The sequence below is a fragment of the Penicillium robsamsonii genome, assembly GCF_028829455.1.
Source record: "Penicillium robsamsonii strain IBT 29466 chromosome Unknown utg000001l_segment0_segment0, whole genome shotgun sequence".
Classification (NCBI taxonomy): Eukaryota; Fungi; Ascomycota; class Eurotiomycetes; order Eurotiales; family Aspergillaceae; genus Penicillium; species Penicillium robsamsonii.
The window spans coordinates 7,643,258-7,659,651 of record NW_026643219.1 but is presented as its reverse complement, the minus strand read 5'-3'; the positions used below and the strand labels follow the sequence as shown (position 1 = coordinate 7,659,651).

The 16,394-nt window shown below is 48.3% G+C and overlaps 7 protein-coding genes across 7 annotated transcripts; 3 read left to right on the top strand and 4 right to left on the bottom strand.

Moving 5' to 3' along the window:
• Positions 1–101: 101 nt before the first annotated feature.
• On the bottom strand, positions 102–1,340 carry N7447_002968 (lytic polysaccharide monooxygenase AA11 family protein; the record flags this gene model as incomplete). The annotated part of the gene is made up of 1 exon (XM_057227243.1): positions 102–1,340. One exon carries the CDS (start codon positions 1,338–1,340, stop codon positions 102–104), a length of 1,239 nt encoding a protein of 412 aa, XP_057091259.1.
• Positions 1,341–2,233: 893 nt separating this feature from the next.
• On the top strand, positions 2,234–2,413 carry N7447_002967 (uncharacterized protein; the record flags this gene model as incomplete). The annotated part of the gene is made up of 1 exon (XM_057227242.1): positions 2,234–2,413. The coding sequence occupies one exon, from the start codon at positions 2,234–2,236 to the stop codon at positions 2,411–2,413; it is 180 nt and encodes a 59-aa protein (XP_057091258.1).
• A 2,543-nt stretch (positions 2,414–4,956) lies between these two features.
• N7447_002966 (IMPACT family protein) lies at positions 4,957–5,922 on the bottom strand (the record flags this gene model as incomplete). Its single annotated transcript, XM_057227241.1, has 1 exon — positions 4,957–5,922. The coding sequence occupies one exon, from the start codon at positions 5,920–5,922 to the stop codon at positions 4,957–4,959; it is 966 nt and encodes a 321-aa protein (XP_057091257.1).
• A 1,133-nt stretch (positions 5,923–7,055) lies between these two features.
• On the bottom strand, positions 7,056–7,414 carry N7447_002965 (uncharacterized protein; the record flags this gene model as incomplete). Its single annotated transcript, XM_057227240.1, is given in 3 exon segments — positions 7,056–7,223; positions 7,234–7,347; positions 7,406–7,414. 3 exon segments carry the CDS (start codon positions 7,412–7,414, stop codon positions 7,056–7,058), a joined length of 291 nt encoding a protein of 96 aa, XP_057091256.1.
• Positions 7,415–9,737: 2,323 nt separating this feature from the next.
• On the bottom strand, positions 9,738–10,144 carry N7447_002964 (uncharacterized protein; the record flags this gene model as incomplete). Its single annotated transcript, XM_057227239.1, has 2 exons — positions 9,738–9,955; positions 10,129–10,144. The coding sequence occupies 2 exons, from the start codon at positions 10,142–10,144 to the stop codon at positions 9,738–9,740; spliced, it is 234 nt and encodes a 77-aa protein (XP_057091255.1).
• Positions 10,145–12,658: 2,514 nt separating this feature from the next.
• N7447_002963 (LCCL domain-containing protein) lies at positions 12,659–14,792 on the top strand (the record flags this gene model as incomplete). Its single annotated transcript, XM_057227238.1, has 2 exons — positions 12,659–13,122; positions 13,181–14,792. 2 exons carry the CDS (start codon positions 12,659–12,661, stop codon positions 14,790–14,792), a joined length of 2,076 nt encoding a protein of 691 aa, XP_057091254.1.
• Positions 14,793–15,407: 615 nt separating this feature from the next.
• On the top strand, positions 15,408–16,230 carry N7447_002962 (peroxiredoxin-like family protein; the record flags this gene model as incomplete). Its single annotated transcript, XM_057227237.1, has 2 exons — positions 15,408–15,594; positions 15,641–16,230. 2 exons carry the CDS (start codon positions 15,408–15,410, stop codon positions 16,228–16,230), a joined length of 777 nt encoding a protein of 258 aa, XP_057091253.1.
• Between the last annotated feature and the right edge of the window lie 164 nt (positions 16,231–16,394).

Here is a 16,394-nt window from a genome sequence, read left to right as displayed (position 1 = left end):
GCAGAAAAGAAAGATCATAAGTGAACAAAACCAGAAAAAACCACCCAATGATAGAAAGAAAATGAGTACAACATCCGAAGCCAGCGGGTCATGTTGCGTATCTAACTAAGGTGGATGTGGTGACCACTGAGGGTGCGCTTGCGGAAGCGCATGCTTGAGATATGACGCGCCTTCTTAGTGGCACTGACAACAAGCTCCTCGCTCTTACCAGCGTTACACTGGGTGCCGGTCGACATCGGCTGAGCGACGGACCAGGTGCCAGAAGCACAGCGCTGGAAGGAGGTGCCTGCGATGCAGTTCCACTGGCCCTCGGTACTGCAGCTACCCGTCAGGGTACCGGAGCTGGAGCTAGAGTCAGAACCCAAATCGGTGGCCGAAGAGGTTGTCACGGAAGCTGGGGCAGCAGTGGTGGACGCGCGCTCAGGCTCAGACACGGGCTCAGCGGGTGGGTTTGATGGAGCAGCAGCTGGCCCTGGGGCCGCAGAGGCAGCAGCGACAGGGGCGCTCTCTGCGGGGGCAGAGGAAGAGTCAGAAGAAGCAGAGCCAGTGGAAGCCGAACCAGATGAGCTGGACCCAGTGTCTGAGCCAGAGCTGGCAGAGCCCGAGGAAGTATCACCAGAGCCGCCGAACCTAGCAGTACCGATGCAAGCCTCGGAGCCCTCACTGGCGAGGTTGGTGGGTTCTCCGTCATGCTCGACATAGTCACCAGGCTGGGGGAAGCGGATATCGACACTTTCCTGTGTCAAGCAGCCATTGATGTTCGCGACGAACATGGGAGGGAAGCTAGTAGCGCGTCTCTCGAGTTCCTCGGGGGAGCGCTTAGAGGAGCCACCCGAGACAGTGATTGGGGCACAGTTCATGTACATCTCGCGATTTCCAATGCGGTTGAACCAGGTCCAGGCCAGGGTGTATTTGCCAGCGGAGATACCGTCGGGAATGGTGAAGTTGAAAGAGTGGGGATCGATGAGGTCGGGGCCGCCAGGAATGTTACCGTCGACATTGGCAGGGCAGCCACCCTCGAAGGACTTGATGACTTTCCATTGGGAGGACTTGGAGGGTTGCAGGTCGGTGGTCAGACTGATCTGGCAGGAGCCGCCGCCGTGAGTGGCGCTGCCGATGAAGGTGAGAGGGTAGGACTCGCCAATGGCGATGGTTGTCTCAGTGGAGGGGGCCTCGAAGGCGTTGTCGCGGAGCTTGCATGGGAAGTCACTGCCGTCTTCTAGCAGAGGCGAGTTGTTGAGAGTGTCCTTGCTGAAAGGGGTGGGGCTGCTCATGATCATGTGGGCGTTGACCATGGAGGCGCCCATCAGGGCCGCGATGACTTTGGAGCTGATGAACATCTTGGATGATTGAACTTTTGGGGTTGCTTGATGTCTGGTTTGACAGAGATGTTGCAAATGAAATCGATTCGTACCAGACGAATGGGATTCAGGTGTAAAAAATGAGCGGGCCTTGTAATTGAGTGTTAGCGTTGGGATAAGAGACTTGGAAATGCAAGAGACAAGTTGAGATGGAAGGGCTCAGGAGTATATATATCGACAAAGTGTCTCATTGTGAGTCTATTGTGGGCAAGGAATATAGAATCCCTCAACAATAGGTCATAGTTCTCCCACAATAGATCTGACGTGTATCGATTTGAGGCAACGATGCAACAATGGGAGAAACACAATACCTTTGTGTCAAAGTGAATGGAACAAGCTGATTCAAATTCTCACTTATTTCCAATCTCTTTGATGTTGATGAACAATAGCGACAGCCTCTTTGTTTTCTTGTATCAAAGATGAGCTCCAAAAAAGGAATGTATATGATATTCTGCCACAGAAAATCACGCGAGAAAGGAAAGAGACACAGGTCTAGCCTGAATGTCGAATATAGAAGAATAGAAGAGAAGGGACTGTACTGTAGAAGAAAAAGAGAAAAGCCATGGAATGCCGGCGTCAAGGATTATTATATATACAGACATGGGGGTACTCTCGAGCCCTCCCATCTCCAGAAAGCCGAATCCCAGCCTCTGAATGGCCCGACGCTGTGTGCATGGCAATTAACCAGACACACACTTGGTGTGATCCCCGAAAGTCCAGAGACATCTGCTTGGTCGATCGTGTACTCCGTGTATCCACCAGACCTGGAGGGTGGGGAAGGCCGAGGGTCCGAGATGTTTCAGAACTTTGCCTGCCCACTGAGGTTAAGATGTTCCGGTGAAAGCTGAGGACAAATCGAAAAAAAATAAAAGATGACCAGTAGGAAGGTCGGAACGCCACTCCTCGCAGATACCCGCTGGACTGGCGGCTGGAAAGGAGCCAACCACCGCACAGACTTCAAGGTACAAGACTTTCCACCCCCTGTATTTGTCGCACCATCAACCGCCGGCACACAAACTACTTGGGGATTGGCTGTCGTTATAGCCGCCTAGGTTTTTTTTCCCCCGACTGGCATGCCAATTAATATGTTTCCTTTTCACCGGATTCGTGTACTCCGTACGTTCGTTACATTGCAGACTAGAAAACCATACAACAAATGACGCGGTGAAACAAAATGAAAAGTCCGAGGTCCACCTAACGCCGGCATTTGTGGTGTGGGGTACAGTCTTTTCCCTTCGCTAAGCCTCTTTCTTGGCTTGAGAAAGTTCATACGGAGTACGGAGTACACAAATGGTTGTTAGATCTCCAAATGGAATGTGTCAACTTTGCTTTCCAGGATCACTTTAGAGATGTCAAGTTTGGAAGCATACTAATCTTTACAGGCGTGGCTCAGGATCAGGATCATCAGGATCATCAGGGTTGTACACAGATCCACAAAATACTTGGCGGATTTCAACTCTAGAAAACATACTCCGTATGGAAGCCATCAATCCCATTGTCTACTTTGCTTTGTACTCTGTATTTAATATCTGCATCCCTGAGCAAATGAGAACCATTGTGTTAGCAATTCCTGTAATTTCGAACAGCAACCCTCGGCTGGCCGGCCTAAAAGTAGAACGGGACAGGGATCTGCGGTCGTGATCTCAAAAATAAAAATCGAGAGACTCAATCGATGCTCCTATCTGGCGTCGCTGAGACTCGTTCTGTTGTCTACTATGGTAGTATTTGGTGCGTTCGGTTTGCTTTTTCGCTTTGACCGCAAACTGAACTACTATATATATATTGACCTAGTATATTGCAAACCCCCCCCCTGAACACTATTTTTCCAAAATTCCCCCTTAATACTTGATAATTAAATCTTTGGTCTATCGTAATCAAACGATTGATCTACTCTCCGCCTTTTCCCATGCATGACTATTTCGATCTAAGCGCCTACAGTGGGTATACCTTAAAGATGGACAGACCTTGCAGTAAAGTTCGCATGACGATTCGCATGAGAGAGACCAGCCAGCGCACACAGTTTCGCCTCCTGCTTCGGTGGCTACTGACGACATCACATCCTATAATAGATACAATGGCGATAAAGTGAGACAAGCCACCGTCCAGTCCAAACTTAGTCTAACCTGCGAATAAACTTGGCAGGGCCTCCACCAAATAAACACCCAGGTCCAATATCATGTGTAACTACAGCCCCTGCTGCAACAGTTGAACCCGCTCTAATATGTTGTACACCATCTAAAATGGTCACCCTCGGACCGACCCAGCAGTCCGACTCTCTATGATTATCGGACGAGCAAAGGATGTACCACTAGCTTGTTTGCGGTCACTCGATGCAACCTGATGCGTGCCTGTGCAAATACAAACGCCCGGCCCGACGAGGACACGGCCACCGATTTGAATGAGTGCATTGTCGTAGAGCGAAACTCTGCCAGTTTTTCCCCGTAAGACTTGCATAAGAAAAGATTTTAGACAAAAGAGTAACGCGAAGACGTGAACTCGCTCGCGATTAACGTAAACATTATCTCCGATAAACACATTACAGCCCCATCCAACGAAAAATGGTGGCTCGATTGTAACCTTCTGGCCAAGCTGACCAAGCATGCTTTTGGCTACAGCCATGCGCCGCGACTTTAATGACACCAACGTGCTACCCTCGGGAATAGTAAGGTCGTTGAAATCGTTGAGTTTCTTTCAAAGTTTGAAGTTTATAATCCTGAAGTTCTATGGATCTAGATGTGAGAAGCTAGAGGTATCTGTTAATCCTATCTGCAGTTATAGCAGGCAACTAGTAGACAAACCTCGTTCCACTAATCATCCTCTCATATTCGTCGTACCAAGGCACTGGAACGTGACTCTTTTTGAGTTCCGATATCATCGATGGACTTTTTGCTGAGGATGACATAGTGAGTAAAGTGGAATATTAGATGGATTTACGACTAGGTGGTTTATAGGAAGGTTGGAACAGCGAGTTGACAAGAATACACATGATCTGTTTGCCTTGTTTGTATGACACTACATATCGAAGTAGACTTGTTTCCGAAAGAGTGCACTATAGCTCTTTCTATTAAAGATGTTCAATATCAATTTGTCGAAGCAAGAATTTTCTGTCGCTTGTTGCGGTTGGAAAATTGCCAACTCAGAGGATGTGCTACACACATGTCACATTGACTAAGTCCTTCGTGAGCGCCAAAGCAGACTCGGCAGCCATGCATGTGAGCTGCAAATCTGCCCAATGATGTCGTCGTGGCTTCCAGCTCAGACACGAGCGAGGTGAAAAGTTCTTCGTGTTCACATGAGGTCCAGGCATTCGCTGTCGATAGTAATCTGTAGATAACCTCGCATGGTGGGCCATGCACCACAATTTCCCCGCTGTGGTAAAGCGTAGGATATAAATAAAGTCCCAGACACTTTCCGGGGGGAAAGTTGTATCCGCAGATCTAGTGCCACTGATGCCTGCTCGAGGTTTCATCAAGCACCCTGGTCACGCAGACACGGGGTTTTTATGTTATCCGACTCGCTCGAGCCAGACATCCCCATGTAATGAATCCAATTCGAGGATTCTGATCCAAAATCATCAGAGAGATCGCCAGTCCCCTCATTTCTTGCCCTTCTTCTTCCCTTTCTCCGCCGCAGCCTCCTCCTTCTCCTTAGTAAACCCACCCTTAACCAAAGCATCCCGACCAACATCATTAATGAGCCGGAACCGTGCCGGACCAAGTTGAATACCCCCATACCATCGCGTAACAACAACCACAACATTCCACACATCCATCAACTGCATAACATGCAACAGTCGTCCTCCAGCAGCAGTCTCCCCATCATCATCATAATCCTGCACAACAGTCTCCCCACCATCCCCATCCCCATCTTTCCTCTGCCGAATGCGCCAAGCGCTAATATTATGTGTCGCGGCCGCAACCTTCCGATCCGTAGCCGTAAGATGATCGATAAAAGCCTGCGCCTGCGCAAGACATGTAACACGCGCAGCACGGCCCACAAATACCGATTTCTTCTCGCTGACAACGTCCGAGAGGATCCATTCGGGCGGGGCATCGATGCCGAAGGCGTCGCGCAGGGACAGGGCTTCAAAGGCGTCTGTGGCGGTCGACACGTCGATAGTCGGAGTCTGAGTAGATGAGTCGACATCGTCTTGCCCGATACTCAATTCCGGAAATACATCGACAGCTTCACTGATTACATCGAATAGACACACGGCGCCGGCCTGCCAGGTCCGTTGTACGATATCCTCCAATACATCGATGGCGATCTTGCCTTCCCCGCGTGCGGCGGTCGATGCTGTTCCCAGTACCGCGGGTCGAGAGTCTGGGTATGAGGATTCGAAGCCAAGGATGAAGGATAGATAGTGTTGTTCTGGGATTTGGAGGGTTACCACTGTGGTATGGGTGTTGTTATTGGAGTGCGCGGGACTCCCTAGGTCGAGGGTGTTGGTTGTCCCGTTTGCGGGGGTTGTGCGGGTTACGGTTATTGTGTCGGGTTCGTATATGGCGTTTACTGCTTCAATTTCTTCGGCGAGGTCTTGGTTTTCGGGGATTAGAGCCATTGTGCCGGTTGGAGAGCTTGGAGCTCGTGCGGGGTGAGGGTTCAATTATTTTGTGAGAGTTGACCCCATATTTATTCAGGCACCAAGGCATCCAGGCACCAATTTTGATATGCACAGAAAATTTTGACATCTACGGCTTTCATAGTGGGCATAAAGTAACTTATGTAAAGATCCAAATAATAGCATTAAATTTTTTTGGTATTGTGTGATGCAAGTTCAGCCTTAGACAAAATGTGTTTTTCCTTTACTAAGTTGTATCAAGCTTCAGGACTTTTGTTTCGTTTTCATTCAGGAGCTTCATTGTACAGCAGTCTACTTTTTCGTAAACGCAAAGAAAAATGGTCTTTGACAAGGCCCTGAGCTCTCGCACATCAAATGTGATCCTTTCAGTATCGAGGACCGAGGGAAAACGGGCATCGTCCTCACAAGGCTCAATATCTTTCTGTCGCGTATATAGCTCATGAGATGGACGAGGATGCCCGAAGATGATATCGTAGGCGGAAGTGTGTCGGGAGGTTTTGATGTGGATCTGAAAAGAGCAAGAATGAGAAAAGTAAAGTTGGCGTCAGTCATAAAGCTTTCTAGGGGTTACAGAACGCATGTTGGGTGGAATTTGGTAGATTAATACAGAACAAGAAGAGTCAGCGTTGAGAGGAAAGGTGTCAGCATGAAGAGATGGAGATGAAAAGTGGCGAAGCAGGAAGAATGGATACCTTGAGAAGTTAAGAGGATCTTGAAACCTGAGAATACTGGAAGGAGCGGCTTTGTGTCTGGCCTGGTTCTAGAGAACAGAACATTATATCCATGAGTCCGGCTTGACCTCTGTACATGAATGGCCTTTTACAATTTACAATAAACACTAGAAACATTGAGATGATAATGTCCTTGGTTTTTGATGGACTCAGCAGTGCCGCAGGTAAAATAAATACAAGAAACTAGAAACTCATTCCAGTAGAAATGAAAACAAACAAACAACAAATCCTTAATCCTTCAAACATTTGAAGACTCAGCAACGCAGGCAAGAGTTGATTGAACGCAAATCCCCAACATGAGAATACCCAAAACATCATTGGCCTGGCCACTAGTTTTGGAAATCGACAGAATGTTCCCAAATCCTGCGTACATTACAGTATTCATCCTCCCCATCCCATGTTCGCTGTGTCCTCCCAAGCCTCTCTCCCATAGGTGTACTGAATTCCATTCCATGGTGAACTAAACGTGACATCCTTCCATCCAATGATTCCATGACTGTTCAAAGATCTCTCAGTGTGGCTGTCCTGGAGCGTGTTCCTCGAGTAAGGCTGTACGGACTTTTCTTTCATTTTTGGGTCTGTCTCGGGAAGGCTGCAGGGTTCCCCGATGTCGCAGAGTATTGTGTATCAAGGTGTGGTTTAGGCTTTCTGTCGATTTGGTTTGTGCCTTGAGCTGTGAAATGGTTAGTTTGGTTATTTGATATTCAAGGGGGAAATTTCTGGAGACTTACCACAGTCATGACAAATGTGGTGTAGTGGCAAGTTGGAATTGTTTTGTGACGTTGAAACAAGCAACAAGCACTTAATTCTAGTTTGTGTGTGTTTGTCTTGTCACGAGGTATCAATTGATTGTTTGAACCGTTTTGTCAAGAAGTGGTGTAGTCTTCGGTTTGGGATTGGATGGGACCCAAAGTTGGAAGTGCTGCAATCGGTGGTTGGTCATTACCATGTCCCGAGGTGGTCGCCCCCGACTTTATCTGAGAGAGGCACACAGGAAATCTTCGCAACCTTGTGGTAACGGTATGGCAGTTGGGATCTGGCATGACGGGCGAGGCAACGGGGGGCGAGGCATCGTAGCATGGGCACGGCGTCCGCGCTGGACTAGGTCAATGGCGGGATGCAATGACAATGGGAGATATAAGATTTCAAATTGAATTTAAATGAGCATGATGTGGTTTTAGTGTTTGTCGTGGACTGAACCAATTCGAATGCTTAAGGATTGTGTGGGTGAGTGGATGGTGACTGGTGAATGGAAGTGTTGACACTGGTAAAGGAGGACCGTAATCATGAGCTTGCTGCCTCTGTAAATGGGCATGGTTGAATTGGAAGGTGTCGAAAGACTCCAGTGAAGTCAATGGAGGATCTGTGATATTAGAATCAGCTTCATGCTTCAAGGACTGTTCTTGTAAATCTCACCAAAGCAGTGTGAATGATTGAAGTGGCTGATTGAAGTTGAAGTGGTTGATTGGAGTAAGTGATTGTTTGAAGTGGTTAATTGGAGCAGAAGTGGTTGATTAACGTAGACGGTTGAAATGGTTGATTGACCATGACCAGTCTGCTGATTGTCCTGAAGCCGTAGCCCGCCACGGTCAGACTGGAAGTGGTCGATCGACGTGGATTGTTGTTTAGGGGATTACATCGAAGTGGGCGGTTGAAATGGTTGATTGACCAGTCTGCCGATTGTCCTGAAGCCGAAGCCCGCCACGGTCAGACTGGAAGTGGATGATGGTGGATGGTGGATGGTGGATGTTTGGTTGACCAGCCTGCCGATTGTCCTGAAGCCGTAGCCTGCCACAGTCAGACTGGTGTTTGAAGTGGGTGTTTGAAGTGGATGATTGTGGATGGTGGATGGTGGATGGTGGATGGTGGATGGTGGATGGTGGATGGTGGATGGTGGATGGTGGATGGTTAACGTGGTTGATTGACCATGACCAACCTGCCGATTGTCCTGAACCCGAAGGCCGCCACGGTCAGACTGGAATTGGTTTTTTCGGGTGGTTGGTTGAGATGGTGATTGAAACGGTTGATTGGCCAGTCTGTCGATTGTCCTGAAGCCGTGAAGCCCGCCACGGTCAGACTGGTTATGGTTGTACGAATTGGATGGTCATTTCGGGGGTTAGATGGAAGTGGATGGTTGAAGTGGTTGACTGTCCAGCCTGCCGATTGTCCTGAAGCCGAAGCCCGCCACGGTCAGACTGGAAGTGGTTGAAGTGGATGATGAGGTGGGTGATTGATATCGTTGACTGTCCAGCTTGCCGATTGTCCTGAACCCGAAGGCCGCCACGGTCAGACTGGAAGTGGCTGAAGTGGATGACGAGGTGGGTGATTGATATCGTTGACTGTCCAGCCTGCCGATTGTCCTGAACCCGAAGGCCGCCACGGTCAGACTGGAAGTGGATGGTTATTTCGGGGATTGAATCGAAGTGGTTGATTGGAGTTGAAACGGTTTATTGATTGGAGTTGGAGTGTTTGATTGAAGTGGTTGATTGAAGTGGTTGATTGAAGTGGTTGATTGAAGTGGTTGATTGAAGTGGTTGATTGAAGTGGTTGATTGAAGTGGTTGATTGAAGTGATTGATTGATTGGAGTTGAAGTGATTGACTGGAGTTGAAGTGACTGACTGGAGTTGAAGTGATTGACTGGAGTTGAAGTGATTGACTGGAGTGATTGATTGGGGTTGGAGTGGTTGGTTGAAGTGGTTGATTGAAGTAGATGGTTGAGATCGTTGATTGATTGGAGTTTGAGTGATTGATTAGGTGGTTGACTGGAAGTGGATGGTTGAGTTTGTCCAGGTCCAATGACAAGTGGAGCAAGGTCTTGCGATGAGAGTCAAATGGCGGTAGTGGGCTGGCAATGCATGAACAGGAGGCTGTTCCGGTAACGTGGTCTGCAGCTGAGGTCTTGCTTTGGGTGCTCAGAGATGTGGTTATGTGTGGTCATATGTCGTTGGGTACATAAGATGGCCATGTCACAAGCACAGATGAAAGTTGACTTCATATAGAAGCTCCAGCTTGGAAGGTTGCCATTGAAGATTGTGAGATCCATAAGCCTGAAAAAGTTAGCTCTATGTAATGAAAAGTGTTGAAGGATGGAGGAAGGTGGTGACAGACGAGGAAGGATGGAGGAGGAAGGATGGAGGAAGGATGGAGCAGGAAGGATGGAGGAAGGATGGAGGAGGAAGGATGGAGGATGGATGGAGGAAGGATGGAGGAAGGATGGAGGAAGAGGAAGTGTGGTGGAAGGTGGTGACATATGAGGAAGGGGGTGAAGGGTGGTGGAAAGCTGATGGGGGTAACATGTGACGGGAGAAGGAAGGATGTGACCGCAAGACACTCACAGGTTGTAGTAGGAGCAAATGATGGCAAGCCATATCAGTTAAGGTCAAGTGCCATTGAGGCTGTGAGTCAAGTGTTTGTTAGTCCAGGGTTGTGTCAGGTAATGAAGGGCAGACTTACCAATGGGAGTCGACATCATGGGTCGAGTGATGATAGAAGAAATTCATGCGACACGTTGGTGACATGGTCTGTCAATAGAAGCAGTTCGAGGGAACATGCATGTATAGATGATGGAGGATGGTATGAGACCCAAGCTGATCATGGAATGTACTTGGGAGTGATGAAACCCCTGATGGAAGAGGGGGGATTGATGAAATGGAAGAAGAGGAGGGTGGAGAGTTGAATAAGGGAGAAAAAGCAAGATGAGGAATTGGGGGGAGGGGGTATTTATAGGTAGGGGGATAGGCAGGAGACTGACGGTTGGGGAAGGCACGGCTCGTGTGGTTTCCTTGACCTGCTATATTTGAACCACGCTGCTAGGCTGAGTGGTAAGGAAAACAATCAGATTGAAGGACCCTTAGGTGCAAGTCTCCAGTCCAGTGAAGATCCTATGAAGCAAAGAAATTTGTATAAGACAGAGTTTCAAGCACTTGAACCTTTTCTCTATGGATGATTGAGCAACCAGTTTCGAAGAAGCACTAGGTTCTGGCATAGCCTCTGAGATGCATCACACTGAAAATATGTACACCCCGATCACTTTGTCTATTTGCCCAAACTCATGAGTGGTGGAAGAGTGTCCCTAATGGCCTGTCCCCATGAACCCGAAGGGCAATTTCAATGCATCTGAGCTTTACTGGTTCCATTGAAGCTACAGGAAATACATTGGTGAGTTCACGAACATTACTTTGACCCGTTCTCTCCCCGAATATTGATATCGATCAGTGCAACAAGTCTCCTGGAAACAACATCAAAGGTTCGATTGCGAGCAAGATACCTTCATCTGTACTCCCAATAATGTGGGGGGTCAGCATTTGCAACTCAGTCACTCACCTAGTCCTATCCTCTATAGGCACACTGGAGTCTGACGGGACTGCATCTATACGATACAATGCAGAGGATGAAGACAGTCACGGCGAGTCGGACGTTAACCCAGTCATTGCTTTACATTAACGGAGTATCGAGCATTCACCTCCCCCCGTGCGACCACTGGCGAGAACCTATCGACAGTCCTATAAAGTCTGTCTCCGAAGAAGTGGGCTCTCTACAAGAAGAGGAGACTATGCGGGTTAAATATTATTTGGTTACCATCCTTACTATATAATCTGAAGTTCAAAGAGTTCATTCCTTTAGGAAGGGTCTCATGGGAGGATTCCATATGGACGAGCGCTAAATAGATACCGATACAATTATAATATACAAGAAGCTATTGTCACTCACGTGAGCTATTTCGAACATTAATCCTAATGTCGTACTTCAGTACAACCCGACATTGTCTTTTTCGATCTCTTCTTTGATGTCGTTTCCTAACTTGTCTCACGTGCTTTTCATCTTCTAGGTAGGATAGCCAATATAACAGACACACAAGGCACAATGAATTGGACTGAGAAAGTAGATTCTGTTTGGAAACTTTCTTGACATGATACATAGAATCAATGCCAGTGATAAGGCAGTGGCGTAAAAAGCCGTATTGTCGTGATGGTCCCAGAAGACTACCGTGCTTGTCCATGATTGAGATATGGCCAATGTGCGAGATGTTCACTTGGCTGTGTTCTTAATACAGCCTGAGCGACTTCCCCAAGGCATTCTGAATCGATATAATCAAGAAGCCTGACCCATCACTAGTGGGCCTTCGCAGTATTTCCATGCGAGCAAGCCTATGGTACATTCGGGTGGCTTGTGTTCCCATGTATGCTGTTGTGGTGGTGCCTTTCACCAGTACACTGGAAAAGCTTGTGGCTGCTTCAGACTTCGGCAAAATAGGACGGCAATGCCGAATGGCGACGGTGAGGTCGATACTACGACGAAGGCCTAAGCCCAGGGAAAACGGTTGTTAGTATAGCTATTTGCCCCAGTGTATTTAGACGGAACCGAGGGCTTGAATTTCTCGGACAGCCGCTAGGAACGCCACCAATCATGTCTTTTGCGTCGTCATTCGGTATTGGGACTGTAATGCCCTGATTGTCACTCAGTGTCGGACGAAAGCACGGGTGGAATATAGTTTGAAGCGCTCAGATCACAGCCGAAGATTTTCCCTGCATTAGTGCAATCCTTGTAGATTTCTCCGAATTGAAGGTCCAAGACAAATTCGAAGAGATCGTGTTGCCACCCAGATGTGGAGACCGTGTCTCGCCCACATGATTGGGTGTTTGGCTGCCTTGGCTGCCTGACGGATCCGCTTTCGTTTTCCCTTCCCCAGATCTCGTCTCGTATCTTGTCTGTCTTTCTTCCCATACCTCTTCATTTTTGTATTTATTTCTTCTATCTTTTCATGCTTTAGGTCTAGCACGGTTAACCCGCTCTGTTCGCTTCAGGGCCGCGTTCCTGGTGATCTTCCGCTTTACATACCAATCAACGGCGATCCCCACTGTCTATCACAGCGCTAGCGCTCATCAGCCACCGACCGCCATCATACCTTATACCCCATCGTTCGTTCCATTAATTCTAGTTTCTCCATCTACACCACACTCTCCCTCCAAGCCAACGCTTCGCCATGTATGGAGAGGGCCGAGAAGAGGCCGCCAGGCTATATGTTCCTCCACTGCTTGAAGATGACGAGCGTCTTAACGATCCCGACGCTTCCGAAGACCTGCCGCCGCCCGATGTCGAGGCAGGCAGCGCGCTTCCCGTCTGGTTGCGGGAGTCATCAAAGTCGTTTCGCTGGGGATGGGTCCCGCTACCGATCCGAAAGGTCGGTCGCGCGACTGCCAATTGGGTCAAGGGCCCTGACCCGCCGCATATGCTTCTGTTGAAGCCGCTGTTTCCGCGAGTCCAAGAGCTTCCAGTTCAATATTTTGACCATCTCTTCCCTAAGCACAAATTTAAGACTGCACTCTTATTGCTGCTCTATATATCTTGGTTCTTGCCTTGGTTTTTGATTTTATTGCACTCACGCTCTTCCGGTTACATTGAAGGATATGGTCAGCCTCAGACGCTGTCCTGCTCTACGAATTTCTGGTACGTGCTGAAACGGAGCCTCATCCCGGTACAAAATTTGCTAATATCAGTGATTTAGGGAATTTGATAATGGGTGTGGTATTAATGGAAACGACTGCCGTCCATTTTCTTCTTCGACTATTCCCTTCCGGTGTCCTGCAAATTGCCGTGATACCAAATTGCTGGAGCCTCACACTGTGGGAAACCATACCTACAACTACCAAGGCCTAGTCGTTGGAGGACCTAAGCCAGATTCCTCCGACGCGGCACTTTACCGTGCGGATAGCTTTATCTGTCAGGCAGCAATTCATGCCGGTGCAATCTCGAACGATGGGGGCTGCGGTGTTGTCAAACTTGAGGGTGCAGCGCACTCTTTCCCATCAGTTAAGCAACATGGAATTCTATCTGCTGGGTTCCCATCGACCTTCCCGAAGGCTTTCAGCTTCCTCCGGTTATCCTCGTCGCAAGCCAGCTGCCCACCAGATCCACGCTGGACGCTCCTTGGAATCACCGCTGCTGCCGTTGGTGTCCTATGGCTCTTCTGTACATCGCCGCCTGTACTATTTTTCAGTACATTCTTCATGGTGTTCTGCCATACGGGACTTGTTGGAGACCCGCCCTCATATCCTTTCTTGACCGACCTTGTTTCGAGTCTTCTATCAAGGCTACTGCCAGCGTCGTTTGTAATCTACGTACTTTACAAGTTCTGTGCAGCACCGCTTTTGCAGCCACTCTCTTCACCTATCTACCAGTTTTCGAAGGTGCTCCTTTTCCTACCTTCGCTTTTCATTGGAGCTCTGAACAACTATACCTTTGCGCGGCTGATTCCCTTACAACGCCTGACTCCGATGGACATTCAGAAACAACCAGGGGCAAAGCTGGCATTGGCCTTTGTCATCCCAATTGTGATTTCGGTTATTCTGAGCCAGGCGTGGCAAATTCGCCAGGGAGGTCTGCTCCCCCGGTATCTGAAAATATACTGCTCCATGGGGCTCATCATCTTGATTTTGCTTCCCCTCCCTGGTCTTCGCCTTCGAATTCATCATTATATCCTCGCCATTCTCCTCATGCCGGGAACCGCCTTTCCCACTCGACCCTCGCTCATCTACCAGGGTCTGCTGCTGGGTCTTTTCATCAATGGAGTTGCACGGTGGGGCTTCGCTTCGATCATCGAGACTCCGGCAGCTCTAGGAGAGCAAGCGCCACTTGGAGATGGAATCCACGGATGGTGGGGTGCTACCTATCCCAATATCACGACCGCATCCGTGAATATCTCCCTACCGGAGCCGGGATCAGACCACACTTATCGCGGCAATGGTAACATCACCTTCGCTCTGTGGGAACACGAGCGTATGGCAGAGCTAGCAGTGGACGGCATCTCGGTTCTTCTCAACGACGTAGAGCGCTGGCGCGGTTATCTCGATGAGGACAAGAGTGGAGAATTTACCTGGCACCGCCATGGCCACGATGGCCTAGAACTACAGACAAATCCTCGTCTGGTCAATCGTGATTTGGAGACTAACCTTGACACCAACTCGGTTCTTTTGGCTGGTAGTGATTCTGATGATAAACCCGAAGATCTATTTTTCCGATTCGCATTTTTGAGAGGCTCCGAGTCTGGCACTTACAGCCCGACAGGAGTCTGGCTGAGTGATGGCGCGTGGTGGCCCCCTGCGCCTCCCAAGAAATAGATTGCTTTCCCTCTGCATTGGCCATTAGGTTGTTTTCGCGTTTATATCCCACCACTTGGCAAGATAGAATATACACTTTTAGTTCATGTGTGCTGGACGCGCTGTGCTCATTGGAGTAATAGAACAGGGACGGCGTTTGTCGGATCGCTCTCGTTTATGACTGGTTACGTTAAATGAAGATATCAATGGACAAATTATGTTTAAAGATAGGGACAAGAATGACTTCACCCACAAGGGTTTAGACTGCTGTTTTAAAGTAAAATCGCTATGCTTTTATTAATCTGGGTGATAAATCCACTAATCAGACTCCGGAATAAGGCTAATAGGAAGAAGAGCGAGAAACAAACTAAGTACAACCCGCAAGCACTTCTTTCACCACGCGATCGAACAGCAACAAGCAGCGAGCAGCAACTAGCGTTTGTTGATATCGCGATACCGGACCCCCCCCCCCCCCCCCCCCCCGGTAATCCCGCTCATGGCACTACATCGGTTCCATGATATAGTGATGTCATATCCTACGTCTCTACTTTGGAGTGGCAACCCTGTAAAACCATTGCTAGACTATTTTCTCGACATTTCTAACATGTATGAATGTGAGAATGATATGAAGGCGATATGGCAAACCTCAATTTTCCAGTCGAAGGACCGGATTTCCTGACTGATGATACACTCCATGAAGCTTATGAGCTGGAGATTGAATCAGACAAGGGTAATAAAGTTCGATTCGGAGAACTCGTAGCAGGGAAAGGGGATACGATAACAACGATCGTCATTTTTAGTGGGTTTTACGCCATTCGATCAGGTGGGATCAAACTTATTGATCAGATAGCTAACCGACTCAATCCTAGTACGCCACTTCTTCTGCGTCTACGACCAAGACTACATTCGAACTGTAGCTAGCCAAATGACCCAAAAATTACTGGATACAGTACCCGCCAGTGCCCGACCAGCTCAAGTCATCATGCTCGGCTGCGGAGACCACAGCCTCATTTCTTCCTATATGGAAGAGACATCGAACGAATTCCCAATCTACACTGATTCGTCAGGGAGGATATACAAAAAACTACAGATGAAGAGGACAATGCGCGGATTCACAGAGCCACCGCCATATTCTAACTACACATTGCCTACTGGTTTTGTGGAATGTTTAAAGCAGATATGGAAACGTGGATGGGCTGGTCTCCGTGGGGGCAATTGGACTCAGCAGGGTGGTGAGTGGATATTTCAACGGGGAAAACTACGATATGCACATCGGATGGAAGGAGCGCATGATCATCTTACTGCGGAGCAGTTGCTGGAGATCTTGAATGTGGCATATGGTGAAGGTGATGATTCACCCTCTACCAGGGAGGGAGGGGAAAACACCGATGGAGAAGTGCAGGGAACAAATTGTGAGAGCCGAGGGCTAGGCACGGAATACATATATTTCAGACCTTAGCATTTCACGATGCCTTACATTGATGTATTTCATGATCTATGGTCTAAGATCTATAGTATCTCCAAATGCATAAGCAATCTAAGTATTTTAGCAGTTACATTTATTTTACCTTTTCATCACACATCCATAGTTCCCAGTATCAGTACAGACCCTTTGTTCAACAT